At 45.9% G+C, this 24,798-nt stretch overlaps 1 protein-coding gene across 2 annotated transcripts; it reads left to right on the top strand.

The window, feature by feature from the left end:
• PYM1 (PYM homolog 1, exon junction complex associated factor) lies at positions 1-23,066 on the top strand. 2 transcript variants are annotated; one of them, XM_010349945.3, is made up of 3 exons: positions 1-386; positions 21,010-21,103; positions 22,121-23,066. In XM_010349945.3, the coding sequence occupies exons 1-3, from the start codon at positions 350-352 to the stop codon at positions 22,602-22,604; spliced, it is 615 nt and encodes a 204-aa protein (XP_010348247.1). In that variant the 5' UTR covers positions 1-349; the 3' UTR covers positions 22,605-23,066. The 2 variants fall into 2 exon arrangements, with proteins under 2 accessions (XP_010348247.1, XP_003939357.1); XM_003939308.4 differs by lacking the exon at positions 1-386 and adding an exon at positions 431-1,039.
• Positions 23,067-24,798: the final 1,732 nt, after the last annotated feature.

The raw sequence follows: 24,798 nt of genomic DNA, 5'->3' as shown, positions 1-24,798 counted from the left end.
GGGCGGCGGAGGGAGGGCATTTGGGTTCGTCGGAAGAATAGGGAGGTACAGGGCAGGGCAGGATCACAAATGGAGTGACTCTAGGGGACCGGATTATTGGCGAGCTGCCCGGCTTTAGCTCCCCGGCGGTAGGACGAGGTTCATTAGAATACTTCAGTAGGTCCGCCCAGAAGCCTTCACCCTGCCCTCCGACCCTAGGGCCCAGCCCAAGGAGGCACTCAGGGCTGGGAGGTCGAGGCCAGAAGCAACTACGGCCCCCGTCACTTCGCCGCCGAATCCTCGGCGCCGCCCAGCGGGGCAGAGCCAGGCCAGGGCCGCCCGCCCAACCTGGCCTGCTGCCTCTTCGGCCATGGAAGCTGCCGGCAACCCTGTGGCTACGGAGACAGGTGACCGACCCGCGGCGCCCTCCGCCTTGCGCGCCCCTCCCGCGGGTCTCTGGAGGTTGAGTGGGGCGGCCGGTAGCAATCGGCACGCGAATTCGACCTCCCCGCCTTCTTAGAGAGGGCTACAGGGGGTCTCCCAACCGTCCCCAGAAACATTCGCGCGCCCCAGTGCCTTCTTGGAGTTTGCCTGCCCCACGTCAAGCCGCTCTGGGATCTGGGTGCAGGAAGAATAGCCTGGATATTCTTCCTGTCTTCATTTAGAAGCCCCTCTTTCTGAGGGCAGGTGGGCCTTGCGCCCTTTTCCCTCACAGGTCCTGGACGTACGAGGAGTCCCTGGGATGAGAGGGACTGTGCCTCGGAACTTCTCTTGGCTCCCCTAGGACTGTTTTATACGCAGCAAGCGCTCAATAATGGTATCGGTGGCAGTAAAAGAGCCCAAGGCTTTATTTTATTAACTATTTCAGCTTCTCCCCTCTTCCTCCTCCTCCACCTCCGCCCATGAAATGGTGCACTCTCCCTTTAAGGCTAAGATGGTGGCTTGCTACGATTGGGACTCCACTTCCGGTGGGGAGGGGGGCGGGACCCCAGCCCGCTCACGCCGGAAGTGGTTTGCGTTTTCAAGATGGCGACTCCCTATGTTACTGACGAGACCGGCGGTGAGTGCGGGAGGCGCGGAGCCGCTTCTCTCCGGGCTCTCGGGGCAGGGGTTCGGACTTGGAAAGGGGTCTGTGCCCCGCCCATCCCGGGGCCCCTCCTTTGCCCCGCCCCCTGGACCGCCTTCCCCATTCATTCTCTCCTACGGGTTGTCTCCTGCGCCCCCTTCTGGTCTCGTGTTTGGGGGTCTCTGCTTCCGGTCACCCACACCCTGGGGTCCTTCAGTGCTAGTCCCTGTTTCAGGACCCTCACGGGTCCTTAGCTTTTCTCCAGCAGTTGGAGGACTCATATCTCCTTTAGGTTCTTCAGCCTTGGGGGCTCCTACACTCTCAGCTCCCTCCAATTCCTGCCCTCCTCCTTTTCCCCTCCCCCATTTCAGCTATACTTGCTTTCTGCCCTGCCCCAGCTCCGTTTTCATTATTTTTCTCGAAGCTTTATTTGCTGGAGACCTCCTCGTTTCCACATAGTGCTTTTTCCTCTTCCTTAGCTTCATTTGTTGGGTCACTGAGGTCCAGAGGTGTGAAGGGAAGAGGATCCTCATATAACTTTCAGCTTTAGTTTTCTCCTTGATAGAACTACCCTTCTCTACCTTCTCCCGTGATGGTGATAGAAATTGAGGGGGGTCTAAGGTGGGAGAAGGCAAACTGGAAAGTGTCTAGTGGCTTTTCTCCCAACTCCTTTGACAAGTGGATAAAACTCACTCTTCCTTCTGGCTAGGGAAGAATTTATAGACTGGCTGGCTGAGATGCTGAAGTGTCTGCTGTGTATGTGAGGTGTATGTGTTAAAAACGGAGAATCACAGCTTTTGTCATGGTTTTGTCCCTTCCTAATGGCCTCATCTTTAGAAAAATGTGCATAGTGGTAATAGCTATCCAGTGATAATCAAGTAAGATAATATATGTGAAAGCAATTTATAAAACGCTGTTCAAGTGCAAAGTGTTTCTGTTTTTGTAGCCCTCATATGTGTAGTCTGTAGAAGCAACACTGTGCCTGTGCCTTGGTACACACGGTCTGTTTTAAAATGTGCCATTTTTGCTTCTTTGCTGCTTTCCATGTTCCTTACACCTCAGCCCACCTATCTTATGGTACCTGGTGACAACCCAGGTTGCTGCTACTTACCTCCAACCTCACAATTTAAAGTGGTACTACCTCTTTCCTTCCGTTCTCTACCCAGTACTGTAGCTCCTTCATTAATTACCAACTTTTAATGTGTGGTTTGAAAATGCTACTTATCCAATAAACTTTTCTTTACTCTTTTTTTTTTTTTGAGACGGAGTTTCCCTCTTGTTGCCCAGGCTTGAGTGCAATGGCGCGATTTCGGCTCACTGCAACCTCCGCCTCCTGGGTTCAAGCAATTCTCCTGCCTCAGCCTCCCAAATAGCTGAGACTACAGGCACACGCCACCACACCCAGCTAATTTTTGTATTTTTAGCAGAGACGGAGTTTCACTCTGTTGACCAGGATGGTCTCAATCTCTTTTTTTTTTTTTTTTTTTTTTTTTTTGAGACAGAGTTTCGCTCTTGTTACCCAGGCTGGAGTGCAATGGCGCGATCTCGGCTCACCGCAACCTCCGCCTCCTGGGTTCAGGCAATTCTCCTGCCTCAGCCTCCTGAGTAGCTGGGATTACAGGCACACGCCACCATGCCCAGCTAATTTTTTGTATTTTTAGTAGAGACGGGGTTTCACCATGTTGACCAGGATGGTCTTGATCTCTCGACCTCGTGATTCACCCGCCTCGGCCTCCCAAAGTGCTGGGATTACAGGCTTGAGCCACCGCGCCCGGCGGTCTCAATCTCTTGACCTCATGATCTGCCCACCTCAGCCTCCCAAAGTGCTGGGATTACAGGCGTGTGAGCCACCGCGCCTGGCCAACTTCTCTTTACTCTTAATCATTTTCTTTACCCTGACTCAGTGAAAATCCAGGTATCACATCTCACCCTACCTTGCCACTAAAAGCTGGTTTTTGTTCTCCGTGACTATGTGGAAGAGAAGAAGGAATAAACTGCTTTTTTGTTTTCCTTAACTATGTCCAGATCATTGATCTACCACTGTCACTCTAATTCTCATGGAAGGTGTTGCCATGCAATGATAGCAGTTTCTGTAAAACTTTAGTGCCATCATTTACTGCCCACAAGGACCCACACCTATTGCATCATATTTTTTTCTCTCCTCTTTTTCTTGCTGTCATTTTCAGTGTCTTCAGCACCATTGGATGGAGACTCTGATCTCATAGTTCCTCAGCATGAGATGGTTGACTTTCCTATGTATTTTCAAACCATTTGCACATCAGAATCACTACAACATGGACCTCATCTAGGACACTGGTTTTTCTTCAGGCGCTCCCCATCACTTTAGCCTCCTTACCAGTCAACTGTTTCACTATCTTAAACCCACAGCGTCAGCTTTTCGTCCTGACGTTCTCTGGTTCCTGACCTTCCCATTCCATTGGATCTGTCAGACCTTATGGCCTTTGGTGCTGCCCAGCTAGACCTCTGTGACCAACCACTTTGATAATATCCTCATTGCTTTCTTTTTTTTTTTTTTTTTTGAGACGGAGTTTCGCTCTTGTTACCCAGGCTGGAGTGCAGTGGCGCGATCTCGGCTCACCGCAACCTCTGCCTCCTGGGTTCAGACAATTCTCCTGCCTCAGCCTCCTGAGTAGCTGGAATTACAGGCACGTGCCACCATGCCCAGCTAATTTTTTGTATTTTTAGTAGAGACGGGGTTTCACCATGTTGACCAGGATGGTCTCGATCTCTTGACCTCGTGATCCACCCGCCTCGGCCTCCCAAAGTGCTGGGATTACAGGCTTGAGCCACCGCGCCCGGCCCGCTTTCTTTATTCATTTTGATTTTCTATACTAAGCAGTCACTTCTGTTATCTCTGATCATACCCATCAACTATTTTCTCATCTTCTGCTTCTAGGCCACAGCATGTTGCTGAAGAAAAAGCAAAGAAGGTAGCAGATTCAATATAACTTAATGTTAACTTTTGCCAAGATCATGGCTTCTAATTATTATTATTATTATTATTTTTGAGACCGAATCTGGCTCTGCCATCCAGGCTGTAGTGCAGTGGCACGATCTTGGCTCACTGCAACCTCTGTGCCTCCCAGGTTCAAGCGATTCTTTTGCTTCAACCTCCTGAGTAGCTGGGACTAGAGGCATGTGCCTACACGCTTGGCTAATTTTTATATTTTTAGTAGAGATGGAGTTTCACCATATTGGTTGGGCTGGTCTCAAATCCCTGGCCTCAGGTGATCCGCCACTTCTGCTTCCCAAAGTGTTGGGATTACAGGCATGAGCCATCGCATCTGACCTTTTTACCTAATTTTTGTTGTTGTTCCAGGATCTTACACAGGGTACTACATTACATTTAGTTTTCATGTCTGCTTAAGTTCCTCTTGGCTTTAACATTTTCTCAGGCTTTCCTTGTTTTCAATGACCTTGAGTTTTGAGAGGAGTACTGGTCATGTTTTTTTTTTTTTTGAGACAGAGTCTCGCACTGTCATCAGGTACCAGGCTGGAGTGCAGTGGTGCAACTTTGGCTCACTGCAACCTCCGCCTCCCAGGTTCAAGCAATTCTCCTGCCTCAGCCTCCCAAGTAGTTGGGACTACAGGTGTGTGCCACCATGCCCAGCTAATTTTTTTATTTTTTGGTAGAAACAGGGTTTCACCGTGTTGGCCAGGATGGTCTCGATCTCTTGACCTTGTGATCCACCTGCCTCGGCCTCCCAAAGTGCTGGGATTACAGGCGTGAGCCACTGTGCCCGACCAGGTATTTTTTTTTTTTTTTTAAATCTGAGTCTTGCTCTGTCACCAGGCTGGAGTGCAGTGGCCTGATCTCAGCTCACTGCAACCTCCACCTTCTGGGTTCAAGTGATTCTCCTACCTCAGCCTCCTGAGTAGCTGGGACTGTAGGCACATGTTGTCACTCCCGGCTAATTTTTGTATTTTTAGTAGAGATGGGGTTTCACCATGTTGGCCAGGATGGTCTCGATCTCTTGACGTCGTGATCTGCCCACCTCGGCCTCCCAAAGTGCTGGGATTACAGGCATCAGCCACCACACTTTGCCCTGATCAGGTATTTTGTAGGATGTCCTTCTGTTGGATATTGTCTGATATGTTTCTCATGATTCACAGACTTGGTTTTGTGTTTTGGGGAGGAAGACCACAGAGGTAAAGTGACATTTTTATCACATCATATCAGGGTACATAGCATCACAATGATTTTTTACTGTTAATTTTTTTGTTTGTTATTTTGAGACAGGGTCTTGCTCTATTGCCCTGGCTGGAGTGTGGTGACACCATCATGGCTCACTGAAGCTTTGACCTCCCAGGCTCAATCGATTCTCCCACCTCAGCCTCCTGAGTATCTAGGACCACGGGCGTATGCTATCATGACTGGCTAATTTTTTTTTTTTTTTTTTTTTTTTTTTTTTTTTTTTGGAAAAGCTGAGATCTCACTATGTTGCCTGGGCTGGTCTTGAACTCCTGGACTCAAGGTGTTTTTCCCTTTTGGCCTACCAAAATTCTGGGATTATAGGCATGAGCCACTATGCTCAGCCTGTTAGTATTGACCATGATCATCTGGCAGAGATACTGTTTGTAAGGCTTCACTGTGAAGTTACTCTTTACCCCCTTCCTTTCCATACTGTAGGGAAGTCACTATTCCTAGCCTATACATAAGGAATAGAGAGTTGTGTTCTTCATAAAAACAGATTAAGGGCTAGGCATGGTGGTTTATGCCTGTAATCCCAGCCCTTTGGGAGGCTGAGGCTGGAGGCTTGCTTGAGGCCATCCTAAGCAACATAGCGAGACCTTGTGTCTACAAAAAGATTTTTTAAAAAAATGAGCTGGGTAAGGTGGCATACACCTGTGGTCCCAGCTACTCAGAGAGGCTGAGAGGGGAGGATTGTTTGAGCCAGGGAGGTTGAGGCTGCATTGAGCTGTGATTGTGGCACTGCACTCCAGCCCTTGTGAGAGTGATACCCTGTCTCAAAAAAGCAATTAAAAAAAAAAAAAAAAAAAAAAAAACACATTATTAGCCGGGCACGGTGGCTCAAGCCTGTAATCCCAGCACTTTGGGAGGCCGAGGCGGGCGGATCGCAAGGTCAAGAGATCAAGACCATCCTGGTCAACATGGTGAAACCCCGTCTCTACTAAAAATACAAAAAATTAGCTGGGCATGGTGGCACATGCCTGCAATCCCAGCTACTCAGGAGGCTGAGGCAGGAGAATTGCCTGAACCCAGGGGGTGGAGGTTGCGGTGAGCCGAGATCGCGCCATTGCACTCCAGCCTGGGTAACGAGCGAAACTCCGTCTCAAAAAAACAAAAACAAAAAACAAAACAAAAAAAAACACAAAAAATGGGAAGAGATAGCATGGGGAGAAATGACAGATACAGGTGAGGGGACGGAAGGCAGCAAAGCACACTGCCATGTGTGTACCTATGCAACAATCTTGCATGTTCATCACATGTACCCCAAAACCTAAAATGCAATAAAAAAAAAAAGAGGAAAAAAAAAAAAAAAAAAAACACAAAAAAACCACATTATTTGGCATTCTGCCCAGGAGATTTTTCTCTTCTCCTTTGTTTATTTATTCATTTATATCAGTATGGACTTACAGATGTTTATTTTATATGTTAGATTATAATCCAGTACTATTTTACTTGCTTTATTGCTTAAATGTTCAAGTTTTGAACATTGGGAACTCTTAGTTTTTTACTTGACCCATCTCCCTTTGACATTCACCATCATTGCAGGTATGATTTTGTTCTCTGCTCCAGTCCCACGGTCTGCCATTTCTCTATGAAGTCCTTGTTCTTTTTACTGAAGAATAATGTTAGAAACTAAGATCTAATCACTAGGTGTTTTTATTTATATGGGAGTATTATTATTATTATAATTTTTTTTTTTTTTGAGACGGAGTTTCGCTCTTGTTACCCAGTCTGGAGTGCAATGGCATGATCTCGGCTCACCGCAACCTCTGCCTCCTGGGTTCAGGCAATTCTCCTGCCTCAGCCTCCTGAGTAGCTGGGATTACAGGCACGTGCCACCACGCCCAGCTAATTTTTTGTATTTTTAGTAGAGATGGGGTTTCACCATGTTGACCAGGATGATCTCGATCTTTTGACCTTGTGATCCACCCGCCTCGGCCTCCCAAAGTGCTGGGATTACAGGCTTGAGCCACCATGCCCAGCTGGGAGTATTATTTTTGCATCATCTTGTATTTTTCTCTTGCCCTCACATATATCAGTTATCAAAATATTATTTTATTCCTACTGCTGTTACCCTTATCCCATCTTCAGTACGTGTGAGCTATATGGCCTTGGGAATCTAAGCCTTAGTTTTCTCATTAATGAAATTGGAATAACTCCTGCAACACAGGATTATTATGACAATTAAAATTTAAATGAAATAGGCCCAGCTCAGTGGTTCACGCCTGTAATTCCAGCACTTTGGGAGGCCGAGGTGGGTGAATCACGAGGGGTCAGGAGTTCAAGACCAGCTTGGCCAACATGGTGAAACCCTGTCTCTACTAAAAATACAAAAAAATTAGCCAGGCGTGGTGGCGGGCACCTCTAATTCCAGCTACTTGGGAGGCTAGGCAGAGAATTGCTTGAACCCAGGAGGCGGAGGTTGCAGTGAGCCAAGATCACTCTACTATACTCCGGCCTGGCGACAGAGTGAGACTCCAGCTCAAAAAAAACAAAAAAAAAAAAAAAGGAAAATAACCCTAAATGCAGACCAAGATGCATGCACTAAAACATTCATAGTGTTCTAATAAAAATTCTGAAAATAATTTAAAAGCCCAGTAACAGAAGAAAGGTAAAATAGGGTGCATACCCAAACCATAAAACACTCTGCCAATATTATAAAGATGTTTATAGAGGTTTTTAATAGCAAGGAAAAACATTTACCTCATAGGGCTAAATGAAAACGCAAGATATAAAAATGTATATACCATCTGATTCTGCTATGTTTAAAAAAGTTTAGAAAGATATATGCCAAATATAACAGCAGACTCTGGGTTGATGAATCATATTGAACAAAAATTACATAACTAAATTTGTACTTAAGAAGCAGTAATCTGGTAGCAGTGTATCAGAAGAAATGAAACTAGAGGGACTGGAGATAAGATGACTAGTTCAGGAGCTCACAGTAATATTTGCAGGACAACAGAAACTAGAATTTTAGCAGGCACTTAGAATGGCGCAAGTACTATGCCTGATACTTGGCCATATATAGTAATTTTTTTTTTTTTTTTTTTTTGAGACGGAGTTTCGCTCTTGTTACCCAGGCTGGAGTGCAATGGCACGATCTCGGCTCACCGCAACCTCCGCCTCCTGGGCTCAGGCAATTCTCCTGCCTCAGCCTCCTGAGTAGCTGGGATTACAGGCATGCGCCACCATGCCCAGCTAATTTTTAGTATTTTTAGTAGAGACGGGGTTTCACCATGTTGACCAGGATGGTCTCGATCTCTCGACCTCGTGATCCACCCGCCTCAGCCTCCCAAAGTGCTGGGATTACAGGCTTGAGCCACCGCGCCCGGCTAGTAATTTCTTTTTTTTAATAAGATGGGGTTTCACCATGTTGGTCAGGCTGGTCTTGAACTCCCACCTCAGATGATCCCCTGCCTTGGCCTCCAAAGTGCTTGGATTACAGGCGTGAGCCACCACGCCGGGCCATATATACTAATTTCTAACCCATACAATGACCCTTACATAATAGTAATAATTACAGAACAATGTTCTGGACACTTTTCAGGTGCCAAACATGTAAATTGTTTCATTAAAAATTTTTTTTTTTTGAAACGAAGCCTTGTTCTATCGCCCAGGCTGGAGTGCAGTAGCATACTCTCAGCTCAGTGCAACCTCTGCCTCCTCGGTTCAAGCAATTCTCCGTCTCAGCCTCCTGAGTAGCTGGAATTAGAGGCGCCCGCCACCGCGCCTGGCTATTTTTTTTTGCATTTTTAGTAGAGATGAGGTTTCACCATGTTGGCCAAGCTGGTCTTGAACTCCTGACTTCTTGATTCACCCACCTTTACTTTTTTTTTTTTTTTGAGACAGAGTTTCACTCTTGTTGCCCAGGCTGGAGTGCAATGGCACAGTCTCGGCTCACCGCAACCTCTCTCCCAGGTTCAAGTGATTCTCCTGCCTCAGCCTCCTAAGTAGCTGGAATTACAGGCATGTGCCATCATGCCTAGCTAATTTTTTGTATTTTTAGTAGAAATGGGGTTTCTCCATGTTGGTCAGGCTGGTCTCGAATTCTCGACCTTAGGTGATCTGCCCACCTCAACCTCCCAAAGTGCTAGGATTACAGGCGTGAGCAGCTGTGCCTGGTCTGTTTTTTTTTTTTTTTAAAGACAGTCTCGTTCTGTCGCCCTGTCTGGAATGTGGTGGCGCAATCTCGGCTCACTCCAAACTTTGCCTCCTGGGTTTGAGTGATTCTCTTGTCTCAGCCTCCTGAGTAACTGGGACTACAGGTGCGTGCCACAATGCCCGGCTGACTTTGGTATTTATTTTATTTTTGTTTATTCGTCTTCTAATTATTTTTTAGAGACGGGTCTCGCTGTATTGCCCTGGCTGGAGTACAGTGGCCATTTACAGGCGCAATCCCACTACTGATCAGCGTGGGAGTTTTGACCTGCTTGTTTCCGGCCTGGGCTGGTTCACCCTTCCTTTGGCAACCTGGTGGTCTCCCACTCCTGGGAAGTCACCATATTTTGATGCCGAACTTAGTGCGGACACCTGATCGGCATAGCACACTATAGCCCAGAACTCCTGGGCTCAAGCAGTCCTCCCACCTCAGCCTCCCGAGTAGCTGGGACTACAGGCACGCGCCACCCCACCTGGTGATTTTTTTGTGTTTTTAGTAGAGACGGGGATTCACCGTGTTACAGGATGGTCTCCATCTGCTGACCTTGTGATCCGCCCAACTTGGCCTCCCAAAGTGCTGGGATGACAGGCATTAGCCATCACTTCCGGCCATCACCTACTTTTACTTAAAACTTTTGATCTCCCTGGCTGTCCTGGTCCTCCTTTCCTGTGAATCATTTCCTGTTGTTGCTGGCGCCTTTTATTCCTTGAGGAAAATGATCGTGACCATTATTTCAGGGTAATGCCTCCAGCTCTAATCTTCTTTGTTATCTTTTCTCTATGTTGGAAATCTGTCTTACCATTTTGCCCCTGAGATCATCTGTAGGCTTAGACCTGTGACTTAGCTCTCTTTTCTTATCTGAAGCAGGTCTCGTATCTTTGGCAAACATGTTCTCTACCTCTTTGGAGTTCTCCCATGCCTTGCTGTTGTCTTTTCACTGTCTACCTGCAACCCCTGGAAACAAGGACCCTTTCAGTATAAGGGTTTTTATTGCTGATCGACTTAAGGAAACAGATTGAAAATTACAAAACAGCAGATGTGGGAAAATGACAAAGCTTAAAAAAATTCTTATCGTAGCAGTCCCCAGTCTCTAGTTTTTGACTGCAAGATATTATCTTAAAGTCCTGATATTCTGCCCTTGGTTTTTATTTCTAGGGGTGGGAACCGCCAAACCTCTGCCTTCTTTTTGACTTCACCCTTGGATACCATCAAGGCCAGAGGATGGAACCAAGATAACATAAAATAGGTGCTCCTTTGTGATAATGGGCTATTTGTATCTCTGAGGGCTTCCATACAGGATGGCCATTCAAGAAGCTTCTGCTCTGCCTTTCATTACAGTCTGTCTTTACTTCTAAGCCTTCAGCTATAATCTCTATGCAGTCTACTTAAATACATGTTTCTAGTATTGTCTCTTTGTCTCAAATTCCATGTAAAATGCTTGTCTAGAATTGAACTGTTTCCACAAAGTTGTTTTCTCTTGTGGACTTTGTTTATATCAGTAGTTTTTAGTTTCCCAATTTTCCAAATTCGAGAGTGGTATTAGAAATAGTTTGTGTTCGGCTGGGCGTGGTGGCTCATGCCTGTAATCCCAGCACTTTGGGAGGCTGAGGCGGGCGGATCATGAGGTCAAGAGATCGAGACCATCCTGGCCACCATGGTGAAACCCCATCTCTACTAAAAATACAAAAATTAGTCGGACATGGTGGCATGCGCCTGTGGTCCCAGCTACTCGGAAGGCTGAGGCGGAAGAATCGCTTGAACCCAGGAGGCGGAGGTTGCAGTGAGCTGAGATTGTGCCACTGCACTGCAGCCTGGCGACAGAGCAAGACTCCGTCTCAAAAAAAAAAAAAAAAAAAAAAATAGTTTGTGTTCTTGTTTGTTATCTTTCTCACTAGAATGTATACTATAAAAAGGTGAGAACCTTGCTTGCTTTATTCATTGTTGTATCTCTAGCTTCTGTTATAGTGTCTAGCACAAGAGTTATGTGCTCAATAAACATTTAAAATCCATGTGTGAATAAATGTGATTACCATGTACCCTATGGTATATTGAGAAAAATAAGAATACATGTGAAAAGCATGAGATTGAATCCACTGTGTCACTGTTTTGATTATTTCCTCTCTGATTTACATCTTGGTAAGTCTTTGGATCTTGTTGGTTTATTCTTCACAATGAACTTCTTTCATTTTCCTTTCAATACCTGTAGAAACCATCTAAGTCAACTCTCACATTGCAGCTGTTGCTTTTATTTTCTCTGCTTTTAGTTTATGGTACACATTTTTCAGGTTAATCTTAGAGCATTGCTTTGAACTGATCACTTGTACTCCCTTACTGGCCGTCAGTGTTCTACAAAGTAAGGCTTCAGTCCAAACTCAGTGGAGGTTGGAGACCTTTCATAGTCTCACTAATTTACCCTGAGTCTCTTTTCATATTATATATGCTTTTTGCCCAGAACATTCTGGATTCTTGCTATTCCCTAATGAGATACTCCCATTTATTTATTCATTAATTTAATCCATATTTAGTGTCTTCTGTGGGCCAGGCTCTTTGCTACGAAGTTCAAAGACAGTCTCTGCTTTCAAACAGGCAAATAATTATGTTAAGCATAAGAACGTGATAAAAGCTAAAACAGGTGCTGTGACTGCACGGAAAGCAACTTTTAACCTGGCTTGGGGTAAGGAAGTCAAGAAGGCTGCCTTGAGTTTATACTTGAATTTGACCTTTAAAGACCAATAGGAATGAACCAAGATAAGCAAATGTAGTCTATTCCAGGCCAGAGGAAGTAAAAGCAAAAAGGCACAGAGAATAGAGAAATGGGTCAGGTTGAGATTTGTCAGTATTTCAGTTTCTGGGTTTTTTTTGTTTTTTTTTTCCCCTTTTGGGATAGTTTCCCTCTTGTTGCCCAGGCTGGAGTGCAATGGCGTGATCTTGGCTCACTGCAACCTCCGCCTCCTGGGTTCAAGTGACTCTTCTGCCTCAGGCTCCCAAGTAGCTGGGATTACAGGTGCTTGCCACAATGCCTGCTAATTTTTATATTTTTAGTAGAGACGCGGTTTCACCATCTTGGCTAGGCTGGTCTCGAACTCCTGAACTCAGGAGATCCACCCTCCTTGGCCTCCCAACGTGCTGGGATCACAGACATGAGCCACTGCCACCGGCCAAATATTTGTTTCTAGAGGAGAGCGTATAGTGGCTTTATGCTAAAAGGCTGAAAACTAGCAAGAGGTAAATCAAGAGGGCCTTTTATGTGCAGGTCCATCATCTGTGTAAATATCCTGAGGACAGTAGGAATCCAGGAAGAATTTTAAGTAGAGGTGAGACTAGTTTTGTTTGTGATTTTGCTCATAGTCCTATGGCTAAAATACTTCCTTTCTCCTCTTACCTCAATCCTACCTCTACCTCCATCTGTCTAAAATCCTGCTCATCTTCCAAGGATCACAACAGATACTGTCTTCCACAAAATCTTTTATGAATTACCTGGTTAAAAGTAATTTCGCTCTCCTTTGTGTACCTTTATGTAATTCTCTAAGCCATTTAGGCTTGAAAGCTAAAATCATATATATTTAAAACCCACAATATAATAACAAAATTAATGGAAAATTTTAACAGAAAAGTTATAATCGTATCACCCCAATATAATTTTCGTTATTGCATATTATTTTCTTTTTTTAATTATTTTGAGATGGAGTCTTGCTCCATCACCCAGGCTGGAGCACAGTGGCATGATCTCGGCTCACTGCAACCTCCACTTCCCAGACTCAAGCCAGCTCTTTCACCTCAGCCTCCCCAGTAGCTGGGACTACAGGCACGCGCCATCATGCTCAGCTAATTTTTTTGTATTTTTGTTGAGACAGGGTATCACCATGTTGGCCCGGCTGGTCTCAAACTTCTGACTTCAGGTGACTCACCTGCCTCAGCTCCCTAAAGTGTTGGGATTACAAGCGTGAGCCACTGTGACCGGCCTTGCACATTATTTTCAAAAAAAATAAAGATCATGTCTTGATATGTTGTTCAAGACTCAATTGATCCTCCCACATAAGGACTAAGCTCTGATTTTTTTTTTTAATCTTGCCAAAATTTTTATCTAAGGGGTCTGTGGAGTCATGCCCTCCAAATCATACATTCTTATCAGAGGGGTTTTTTGGAGCTGGAGTTTTGCTCTTGTCACCCTGGTTGGAGTGCAGTGGTGCAATCTCAGCTCACCACAACCTCCGCCTCCTGGGTTCAAGTGATTCTCCTGCCTCAGCCTCGTGAGTAGCTGAGATTACAAGCATCTGCTACCATACCTAGCTAATTTTTGTATTTTCAGTAGAGATGGGGTTTCACCATGTTGGCCAGGCTGGTTTCAAACTCCTGACCTCAGGTGATCTACCCACCTTGGCCTCCCAAAGTGCTTCGATTACAGGTGTGAGCCATACCCAGCCTTGTTACTTACTTTATAATCTGACTCTGACATAACAAGGAAGAAAATAAAAATATTTTACTCCAAAACATGTTTCTTGCTATATATTAAAAGCAGTCCTTTGTGGGGGGAAATCTGCATTTGTTTAAAAAAACTCTATTAATAGGCTGGGCTGCCAGGCACAGTGGCTCATGCCTGTAATCCTAGTACTTTGGGAGGCGGAGGCGGGTGGATCACCTGAGATCAGGAGTTCAAAACCAGCCTGGCTAACATGACAAAACCCTGTCTCTACTAAAAATACAAAATTAGCTAGGCATGGTGGCACATTCCTGTAATCCTAGCTACTCAGGAGGCTGAGGCAGGAGAATCCCTTGAACCTGGGAAGTGGAGGTTGTGGGGAGCTGAGATCCCACCACTCCACTCCAGCTTGGGCAACAAGAGTGAAACTCCTTCTAAAAAAACAAAAACAAAAAACAGGCTGGGCTCATGCCTGTAATGGCAGCACTTTGGGAGGCCGAGGTGGCCGGATCATATGAGGTCACGAGTTTGAGACCAGTTTGGCCAGCATGGTGAAACCCTATATCTACTAAAAAAATACAAAAATTAGCTGGATGTGGTGGTACACACCTGTAATCCCAGATACTCGGGAGGTCGAGGCAGGAGAATCGCTTGAACCTGGGAGGTGGTGGTTGCAGTGAGCCGAGATCATGCCACTGCACTCAGCCTGGGCAACAGAGTGAGACTGTCTCAAAAAAAAAAAAATGATATATATAACCAAGCAGTAACCCTAAGAACCTAGGGCACATGTTCTCAGGACCTTCTGAGGTCTGTGTCACAGGCCATGGTTACTCATATTTGGTTCAGAATCTCTGTCAACACGGGTCAGCCTCCTGAGTAGCTCATACCACAGTTGCGTGCCACCAACTATACCCAGCCAATTTTTGTATGGTTCTTAGAGATGGGGGTCTCCCTATATTACCCAGGCTGGTCATGAATGCCTGGGCTCAAGGGATCCTCCCATCTTGGCCTCCCAACGTGCTGGGATTACAGGCAGGAGCCACTGTGCCTGGCCTTTCACTGTTTGTTGATAATGCTATAATGTTCATATGATTATCTCTTCCTGTCTTTTTTTGTTTTTATTTTTTCCTGTTTTAACTATTTCTTTATGCTAAATTATTGAGACTGAGATTACTAAAAGAAAAAATGTATTGAGTGTTGGCCATGGTGGCTCACACCTGTAATCCCAGCACGTTGGGAGGCCAAGGTGGACAGATCACGAGGTCAGGAGTTCGAGACCAGCCTGACCAAAATGGTGAAAGCCCGTCTCTACTAAAAATATAAAAATTAGCCAGGTGTGGTGGTGCACGCCTGTAATCCCAGCTACACAGGAGGCTGAGGCAGGAGAATTGCTTGAACCCAGGAGGTGGAGGTTGCGGTGAACATAGATTGCGCCACTGCGCTTTAGCCTGGGCAACAGAGCAGAATCTGTCTTAAAAAATAAAAATAAAGAAAAAGTGTATTGAATTATCTTTGATTTCTAACCCTCTTACTCCTTTGCTAGTCAGTGAATTACCAAGTGTTATTGATTCTTTGATAATGTATCTGCCATTAGTCTCTTCCTTTCTGGTGCCTTTGTTTGAGCTGATTCTATCCCTTCATGCCAGGATTATCACAGTATTTTTTTCCCTAACTAGTTTCCATGGTCTCTGATTTTTTGTTTTTTTTTTTCCGAGTCACCCTCTTATTATGCTAGATTAAATACCCTAAAACACTGCTTTGTATAAAGTATTCATTCATTTATCCAAAGCCCTAAGACAATAGTTTGCATAAAGGATTCATTCATTGGACAAATATTTGTTGAATGCATGCCATGCGCCAGATATTAAACTCTTTAACTGGTATTCAGGGTCTGAACATTCCAGCCTTCTCTCTGGCTCAGCCTGACTGGTCTATTTGCCATTGCCTGAAAATGCTATCGACATTCCCACGTGTGAGTTTCTGTTTGAGAACGAACTGTTTTGTTTTTTTTGTTTTTTTGAGATGGAGTTTCACTCTTGTTCCCCAGGCTGGAGTGCAACGACACGATCTCGGCTCACCGCAACCTCTGCCTTCTGGGTTCAAGTGATTCTTCTGTCTCAGTCTCCCAAGTAGCTGGGATTACAGGAATGTGCCACCACGCCTGGCTAATTTTGTCTTTTTAGTAGACATGGGGTTTCTCCACATTGGTCAGGCTGGTCTAAAACTCCTGACCTCAGGTGATCTGCCCACCTTGGTCTCCCAAAGTGCTGGATTACAGGTGTGGGCTGCCGTGCCCAGCCTTTTTTGTTTTAATGTATTAATGATATTTGCATTTTGAGCAAAAAACCAATTCATGTAATAATATATAATTCATGTAGGAGGCCCTAGACTTTTTTTTTTTTGAGAAAGAGTTTTGCTCTGTCACCCAAGCTGGAGTGCAGTAGCACAATCTTGGCTCACTGCAACCTCTGTCTCCTTGGCTCAATCACTTCTCTTGCCTCAGTCTCCCCAGTAGCTGTCATTACCAGTGTGCCACCATGCCCAGCTAATTTTTGTATTTTTATTTCTTTTACTTATTTTTTATTTTTATTTTTTTGAGACGGAGTTTCGCTCTTGTTACCCAGGCTGGAGTGCAATGGCACGATCTCGGCTCACCGCAACCTCCGCCTCCTGGGTTCAGGCAATTCTCCTGCCTCAGCCTCCTGAGTAGCTGGGATTACAGGCACGCGCCACCATGCCCAGCTAATGTTTCGTATTTTTAGTAGAGACGGGGTTTCACCATGTTGACCAGGATGGTCTCGATCTCTTGACCTCATGATCCACCCGCCTCGGCCTCCCAAAGTGCTGGGATTACAGGCTTGAGCCACCGCGCCCGGCCCTCTTTTACTTATTTTTATTTTTTGAGATGGAGTCTCACTCTGTCACCCAGGCTAGAGTGCAGTGGTGCGATCTCAGCTCACTGCAAGCTCCGCCACCCAAGTTCAAGCAATTCTTCTGCCTCACCTTCCCAAGTATCTGGGATTACAGGTGCCTGCCCCCATACCTGGCTGTTTTTTGTATTTTTGTAGAGACAGGATTTCATCATGTCGCCCAGGCTGATCTCAAACTCCTAACCTCAAGTAATCCACCCACCTTGGCCTCCCAAAGTGCTGGGATTACAGGTGTGAGCCACTGTGCCCAGACTTACTTTTTTATTTTTTTGAGATAGAGTCTCACTCTGTCGGCCAGGCTGGAATACAATGGCACAATCTTGGCTCACTCCAACTCCACTTTCCCAGTTAAGAGATTCTCCTGCCTCGGCCTTCCTAGTAGCTGAGACTACAGGAGCCTGCCACCACACCCAGCTAATTTTTCTATTTTAAATGGAGATGGGGGTTTCACCATGTTGGCCAGGCTGGTCTTGAACTGCTGACCTTAACTGATCTGCCAGCCTCGGCCTCCCAAAGTGCTGGGATTACAGGTATGCACCACCTCGACTAGTCTCCAATTTATATATATATATATATATATATATTTTTTTTTTCTTTTTCTTTTTCTTTTTCTTTTTCTTTTTCTTTTTTTTGAGACGGAGTTTCGCCCTTGTTACCCAGGCTGGAGTGCAATGGTGCGATCTCGGCTCACCGCAACCTCCACCTCCTGGGTTCAGGCAATTCTCCTGTCTCAGCCTCCTGAGTAGTTGGGATTACAGGCATGCACAACCATGCCCAGCTAATTCTTTGTGTTTTTAGTAGAGACGGAGTTTCACCTTGTTGACCAGGATGGTCTCGATCTCTTGACCTCGTGATCCACCTGCCTCGGCCTCCCAAAGTGCTGGGATTACCGACTTGAGCCACTGCGCCCGGCCAATTTTTATATTTTTAGTAGAGACAGAGTTTTGCCATGTTGGCCAGGCTGGTCTGGAAATCCTGGCCTCATGTGATCCTACAACAAAACATATATGTATATAAGTTAAGTTTCTCTCTTAAGGTAATCATGTGTCCTGGCATACCTTTTTTCTTTGTCCCTGTATACAGACTACATGTGTTGCCCCTTACTCCAACAAAAATAGTACCATACTGGTCAGGCGTGGTGGCTCACACCTGTAATCTCAGCACTTTGGGAGGCCGAGGCAGGTGGATCACCTGAGGTTGGGAGTTCGAGACCAGCCTGACCAATATGGAGAAACCCTGTCTCTACTAAAAATATAAAATTAGCTGGGTGTGGTGGCACATATCTGTAATCCCAGGCTGAGACAGGAGAATTGCTTGAACCCAGGAGGCAGAGTTTGTGGTGAGCTAAGATGATGCTGCACTCCAAGCTGGGCAACAAGAGCAAAACTCCATCTCAAAAAAAAAAAAAAAAAAAAAAAAAAGTACCAGACTCTATACCAGCTATCTCAAAGTGTGGTCCAGGACCTTTTAGGGGGTCTCTAAGATTTTTGGGAGGTCTGCAAGCAGAACTATTCTCACAATCATACTAAGATTTGTCTTTTTCACGGGGTTAACTTTTTACCAGTGGTACAAAAAGACATGGTTGCTGAAACTGCTGGCCCTGTAAGCTAAGCATGCCTTTGTCATGGCAGTGGCACCAAACTATACTAATCATTGTGTTCTTCCCTGCCACACACTTGCTGTAAATGCCAGTTTCACCTAAGGATATCATTGATGATACAATAAAAAAGGATTAATTGTATTAAGCCCAGCCCTTGAATAAACATCTTTTTAGTGTTCTCTGTGACTAATGGGAAGTAAGCATGAAACACTTCTGCTGCATAAAGAAGTAGGATGGTTGTCTGATTTGCGAGCTGAACAAACTTTCTTTTCATGGAAAACTTTTTTTTTTTACTTGAAAAAGAATATGACAAACTATGGTAATTCAGACCTGAGTATCTGATGGCCATTTTCCTGAAAATGAAGGAAAATAACTGATGGTATTTGTTGCCAATGATAAAATTTAAATGCTCAAATGAAAATTAGAATTTTGGAAAACTTATTATTTTTCCGAGATGGAGTCTCACTCTGTCACCCAAGCTGGAGTGCAGTGGTGCAATCTCTGGTCACTGCAACCTTTGTCTCCCGGGTTCAAGAAGTTCTTCCTGCCACAGGCTTCTGAGTATCTGGGACTATAGGCGTGTGCCACCATGCCCAGCTAATTTTTGTATTTTTAGTAGAGACGGGGTTTTGCTATGTTGACCAGGCTGGTCTCAGACTCCTGACCTCAGATGATCCGCCCACCTTGGCCTCTAAAAGTGCTGGGATTATAGACATGTCCACCTCACCTGGCCAAGAATTTTGGAAAACTTTTATCTCCCACTCTGAGCTTGATAGCTTCCATGTACTTAAATACTTTGGAGATGAGCTTAATGAATATAATCTCTTAAATATTATATAATGATATCCATATTACCACAGAACAGTTTATAAAGGGGGTTCTGAAATAAAGTTTGAGGATGACTACTCCACGCGATATCCTGCAGCTTACTTTTTCACTTAGTATATCATAACACTATGCAGTGTAGAACATCTTTGGTTTTTTGAGACTCTGTAACCTCCGCCTCCCAGGTTCAGGTGATTCTCGTGCCTTAGCCTCCCAGTATTTGGGATTACAGACGTGTGCCATCATGCCTGGCTAATTTTTATATTAGTAGTAAAGATGGGGTTTCCCCATGTCAGACAGGCTAGTAGTCTCAAACTCCTGACCTCAGGTGATCCAACCCGCCTTGGCCTCCCAAATTGCTGGAATTATAGGCATGAGCCACTGCACCCAGCCTTAAAGTGTATTCCTTTAAAGCAGGCATCCCCAAACTTTTTACACAGGGGGCCAGTTCACTGTCCCTCAGACCGTTGGAGGGCCGCCACATACTGTGCTCCTCTCACTGACCACCAATGAAGGAGGTGCCCCTTCCTGAAGTGCGGCGAGGGGCTGGATAAATGGCTTCAGGGGGCCGCATGTGGCCCGCTGGCCGTAGTTTGGGGACACCTGCTTTAAAGGGATCCACCAGCCTCTGCCTCCTAAAGTGCTGGCGAATTATTCATTTATTGATGGCCATTTAAGTTGCTTTCAGCTTTTTGCTAATTTAAATTATGCATCAACGTATACCCTTTAAAGGCCAGGTGCAGTGGCTAGTGCCTATAATTTCAGCAATTTGGGAGGCTGAGGCAGGTGGATCACCTGAGGTCAGGAGTTTGAGACTAGCCTGTCTGACATGGCAAAACCCCGTCTCTACCAATAATACAAAAATTAGCCGGGCATGGTGGCAGGGGCCTGTAATCCCAGCTACTCGGGAGGCTGAGGCAAGAGAATCACTTGAACCTGGGAGGTGGAGGTTGCAGTAAGCCAAGATTGCACCACTCCAGGCTGGGTGACAGAGTAAAACTCCTTTTCAAAACAAAAAAGAAACCCCAAATATCCTTTAAATATATCCTTTGTATACCAGTGTTTACATATCTGTAGAATGAAATCCTAAAAGTTGACCTATTTTTCAAGGTCCATCTAAAAAATGTCTCCTTCTTTACAACATCTGCTGTTGTCATTTCTCCTCCCTATGGTTTTTGCCCCTTTTTAGCCTCTTATTCATTTACCGCCTTTCATTTTCCCACGCAGTTGCCTTAGGTTTTTGGTTTTTGTATTCTTTTTTTTTTTTTTTTTGAGACAGTCTTGCTCTGTCACCAGGCTGGAGTGCAGTGGCTCAATCTGCTCTGTTTCCGACCTGGGCCAGAAACCTGGTGGTCCCCTGCTCCCTCCTTAGACAACCTGGTGGTCCCCCGCTCCTGGGAGGTCACCATATTGATGCTGAACTTACTGCAGACACCCAATTGGCATAGCACATTACAGCCCAGAACTCCTGAACTCAAGAGATCCTCCAGCCTCAGCCTCCGGAGTAGCTGGGATTACAGGCACATACCACAATGCCTGACTGCCTTGGTTTTTTCAAATAATTCTTCCTCTGTCCTTGTCCTGTCTTACCTACTAAATTATGCAAATAGAAGCTTTTTGATGGCAAGGATGGCTCGTTGTATAGTGTATAGGCACTCAGTGATGAGAGCCTGACTGTTGGTATGAGAAAAGGAGCCTTAATGGTTGCATTTGGATGAATGGGTGTTGAAAGAAGGCGTGTACATTTATACATTCTTGTCTCATCTTGTAAAATTTTTGAAAATAAGAGTAATTCTTAAACTTTCTTATTTTAGGCAAGTATATCGCCTCAACACAGCGACCTGACGGAACCTGGCGCAAGCAGCGGAGGGTGAAAGAAGGCTACGTTCCCCAGGAGGAGGTCCCAGTGTGCGTGGTTAGGCTTGAGGAGGGGTTTTCTGATGGGGTCCCTACAGAAGGATAGAATATCCTTATGCCTGCAAGTTCAGGGAGGACTCTTCTAAGCCCCAAGGAAATGGAAGGAGGAACAGCTATCTGAGAAAGGAGAGGAAGGGGCTGGGGTTCAGGGATGAGTGGGTGTTACAGATCAGTAGTCCTATGCTTTTGACCTCTGTTCATCAGAACCTCCAAAGCTTTAGGTTCTAGGGACTTCGCTGCACCTCTCCTGCAGAGCAGAGGAAAGCTGGGGAGGGAACATAAATAGAGAAAAGTGGCTGGGCACTGTGGTGTACATCTGTAATCCGAGCACTTTGGGAGGCCCAGGTGGGTGGATCACCTGAGGTCAGGAGTTCAAGAGCAGCCTTGCTAATGTGGTGAAACCCCATCTCTATTAAGAATACAAATTAGCCAGGCGTTGTGGCACAAGCCTGTAATTCCAGGTACTCAGGAGGCTGAGGCATGAGAACTGCTTGAACCCAGCAGGTTCGGTTGCAGTAAGCCAAGACTGCACCACTGTACTCTGGCCTGGGCAACAGAGCGAGACTCCATCTCAAAAACAGACAGGCCGGGCTTGGTGGCTCATGCCTGTAATCCCAGCACTTTGGGAGGCCGAGGCGGACGGATCACGAGGTCAAGAGATCGAGACCATCCTGGCCAACATGGTGAAACCCCGTCTCTACTAAAAATAGAAAAAATTAGCTGGGCGTGGTGGTGCGCGCCTGTGGTCCCAGCTACTCGGGAAGCTGAGGCAGGAGAATTGCTTGAACCCAGGAGGCAGATGTTGCAGTGAGCTGAGGCTCCAGCCTGGCGACAGGGTGAGACTCTGTCTCAAAAAGAAAAAAAAACAGACAAAAGCCCACAAAAACAACACCAACAACAAAAAAGGAAGCAAGAATGTAATGAGGATGAAGTGTTTGGAAGTTTTAAGAAAAGGGATCAACAAGTCAGTGATTTTCTGAAACTGTTGACATCCTCTGTTTCATGCAGATATGAAAACAAGTATGTGAAGTTTTTCAAGAGTAAACCAGAATTGCCCCCAGGGCTCAGCCCTGAGGCCACTGCTCCTGTCACCCCATCCAGGCCCGAAGGTGGTGAACCAGGCCTCTCCAAGACAGCCAAACGCAACCTGAAGCGAAAGGAGAAGAGGCGGCAGCAGCAAGAGAAAGGAGAGGCAGAGGCCTTGAGCCGGACTCTTGACAAGGTGTCCCTGGAAGAGACAGCCCAACTCCCCAGTGCTCCACAGGGCTCCAGGGCAGCCCCCACAGCTGCATCTGACCAGCCTGACTCAGCTGCCATCACTGAGAAAGCCAAGAAGATAAAGAACCTAAAGAAAAAGCTCCGGCAGGTGGAAGAGCTGCAGCAGCGGATCCAGGCTGGGGAAGTCAGCCAGCCCAGCAAAGAGCAGCTGGAAAAGCTAGCCAGGAGGAGGGCACTGGAAGAGGAGTTAGAGGACTTGGAGTTAGGCCTCTGAGGCTTTTGGGTAATAGGGAATGAACTGCAGAACAAACCATGGGGCTCTCTGGGGTCCGGGGGAATATGGGCAACAGCAGTCAGGAGGGGTACTCCCCATACTGGCTTACTTCCACTTCTTGCGGCCCAGCTCTGTCCTCCAGAGCCTAGCATCTCCCTCGATCCTTCCCTTGTCTTCCCAACTTCTACTTTTTGGACTTTCCCCCTCTTTTTCCCGGTGTTCAAAATCTCAGTGACTACCCAGAGTACCTTTGCTGCTGATTTGGGTGTCTTGTTTAAAAGAAAATCAGGTGGGTGGGAATCTCTTGGAGAACTGAGGCTGAGGGTAGAGAGAGTACGCCTAAGTCTTGGAGTCTTGGTTCCTGTTCGCAGTGTTTATGGGTTATTTCCCTCTCTCCCTCATCTTTTTTTTAAGAAAAAACAAAAACAAAAACAAAAACAAGAATAAACACAAGTAAACATGTCTGGATTTGCCTCCTTATTTTCAGCTCCTAGTAGATATTGTATCTCCTAAGTTTGGCACAGGAAGACAAGTATTGGGAGTGATATTTCTTTTTTTTTTTTTTGAGACAGAGTTTTGTACTGTTGCCCAGAGTGGAGTGCGGTGGCAAAATCTGGGCTCAGTGCGCCCTCTGCCTCCTGAGTTCAGACAGTTTTCCTGCTTCCGCCTCCAGAGTAGCTGAGATTACAGGTGCCCGCCACCACACCTGGCTAATTTAAAAAAATTTTTACTAGGGACGGGGTTTCGCCATGTTGGCCAGGCTGTTTGATTAAACTCCTGATTTCAGGTGATCCACCCACCTTGGCCTCCCAAAGTGCTGAGTTTACAGGCATGAGTTACCTCGGCTGGCCGATATTTCTATTTTTTTCTTTTTCTTTTTCTTTTTCTTTTTTTTGAGATGGAGTCTTCCTGTGTCACCCAGGCTGAAGTGCAATGGTACGATTTTGGCTCACCACAACTTCCACCTTCCAGGTTCAAGCGATTTTTCTGCCTCAGCCTCCTGAGTATGCTGGGATTACAGGTGCTCGCCACCATACCCTACTGATTTTTCTATTTTTAGTAGAGACAAGGTTTCACCATGTCAGCCAGGCTGGTCTCAAACTCCTGATTTCAGGTGATCCACCCTCCTCGGCCTCCCAAAGTGCTGGGATTACAGGCTTGAGCCAGTGTGCCCAGCCCAATATTTCTTTTGATTTCTTTTTTCTCTTAGAAACTTGGGTCACCGGGTGTGGTGGCTCATACAGTGAAGGCTGGGGGGACCGTCATTGGGAGGCAGGGGCTGTTTACCTTTCTCTAGGACCAATGAAGTTTTTTTTTTTTTTTTTTTAATTTGAGATGGAGTTTCATTCCTGTTACCCAGGACCTCGTGGATCAGTAGCAGGTCCAGCCGATTGTAGTCAGTGAAGGAGATCTGGTCGCCTGCAACGAAGGCCTGGCCTCCCTGGTTCTGGGACAGCAGAGTCTCAAAAGGCTTCAGTTGCCTGGGCAGTGCCTTCATGTAGTCACTCGTTTGCCTCATAGTTGGTGTAAATGAGGGTGAGGTATTTAATTTTTTATTTTATTTTTGAGACAGTTTCCCTCTTGTTGCCCAAGCTGGAGTACAATGGCACAATCTCTGCTCACTGCAACCTCTGCCTTCCAGGTTCAAGCAATTCTCCTGCCACAGGCTCCCAAGTAGCTGGGATTGATTATAGGTGCTCGCCACCACACCCGGCTAATTTTTTGTGTTTATTAGAGACGGTTTCACCATGTTGGTCAGGCTAGTCTGGAACTCCTGACCTCAGGTGATCCACCTGCTTCGGCCTCCCAAAGTGGTGGATAACAGGCGTAAGCCACCAACCCCGGCCTGAGGTATTTAAGGTTTTTTTGTTTGTTTTTGTTTTTTTTTAAGATAGAGTTTTCCTCTTGTTGCTCAGGCTGGAGTGCGGTGGCGCTATCTTAGCTCACTTCAATGTCTGCCTCCCAGGTTCAAGTGATTCTCCTGCCTCAGCCTCCAGAGTAGCTGGGACTATAGGCTCGGGCCACTACACCCAGCTAATTTTTTTTTTTTTTAATTTTTAGTAGAGACAGGGTTTCACCATGTTGGCCAGGCTGGTCTCGAACTCCTGACCTCAGGTGATCCACCTGCCTCAGCCTCCCAAAGTGCTGAGATTTCAGGCGTAAGCCACCTTGCCCGGTCAGAGGTATTTAATTT

This window comes from Saimiri boliviensis, chromosome 7 (genome assembly GCF_048565385.1).
Source record: "Saimiri boliviensis isolate mSaiBol1 chromosome 7, mSaiBol1.pri, whole genome shotgun sequence".
Taxonomy (NCBI): domain Eukaryota; kingdom Metazoa; phylum Chordata; class Mammalia; order Primates; family Cebidae; genus Saimiri; species Saimiri boliviensis.
This window is presented reverse-complemented; position numbering and strand designations above follow the sequence as displayed.

Bases quoted from the DNA above. Each gene is read 5' to 3' on its own strand.
- PYM1 (XM_010349945.3), top strand. From the start codon at position 350: ATGGAAGCTGCCGGCAACCCTGTGGCTACGGAGACAG. The intron at 387-21,009 runs GTGACCGACCCG...TTCTTATTTTAG, and splicing joins CCCTGTGGCTACGGAGACAG to GCAAGTATATCGCCTCAACA. The intron at 21,104-22,120 runs GTGCGTGGTTAG...TGTTTCATGCAG, and splicing joins CCCCAGGAGGAGGTCCCAGT to ATATGAAAACAAGTATGTGA.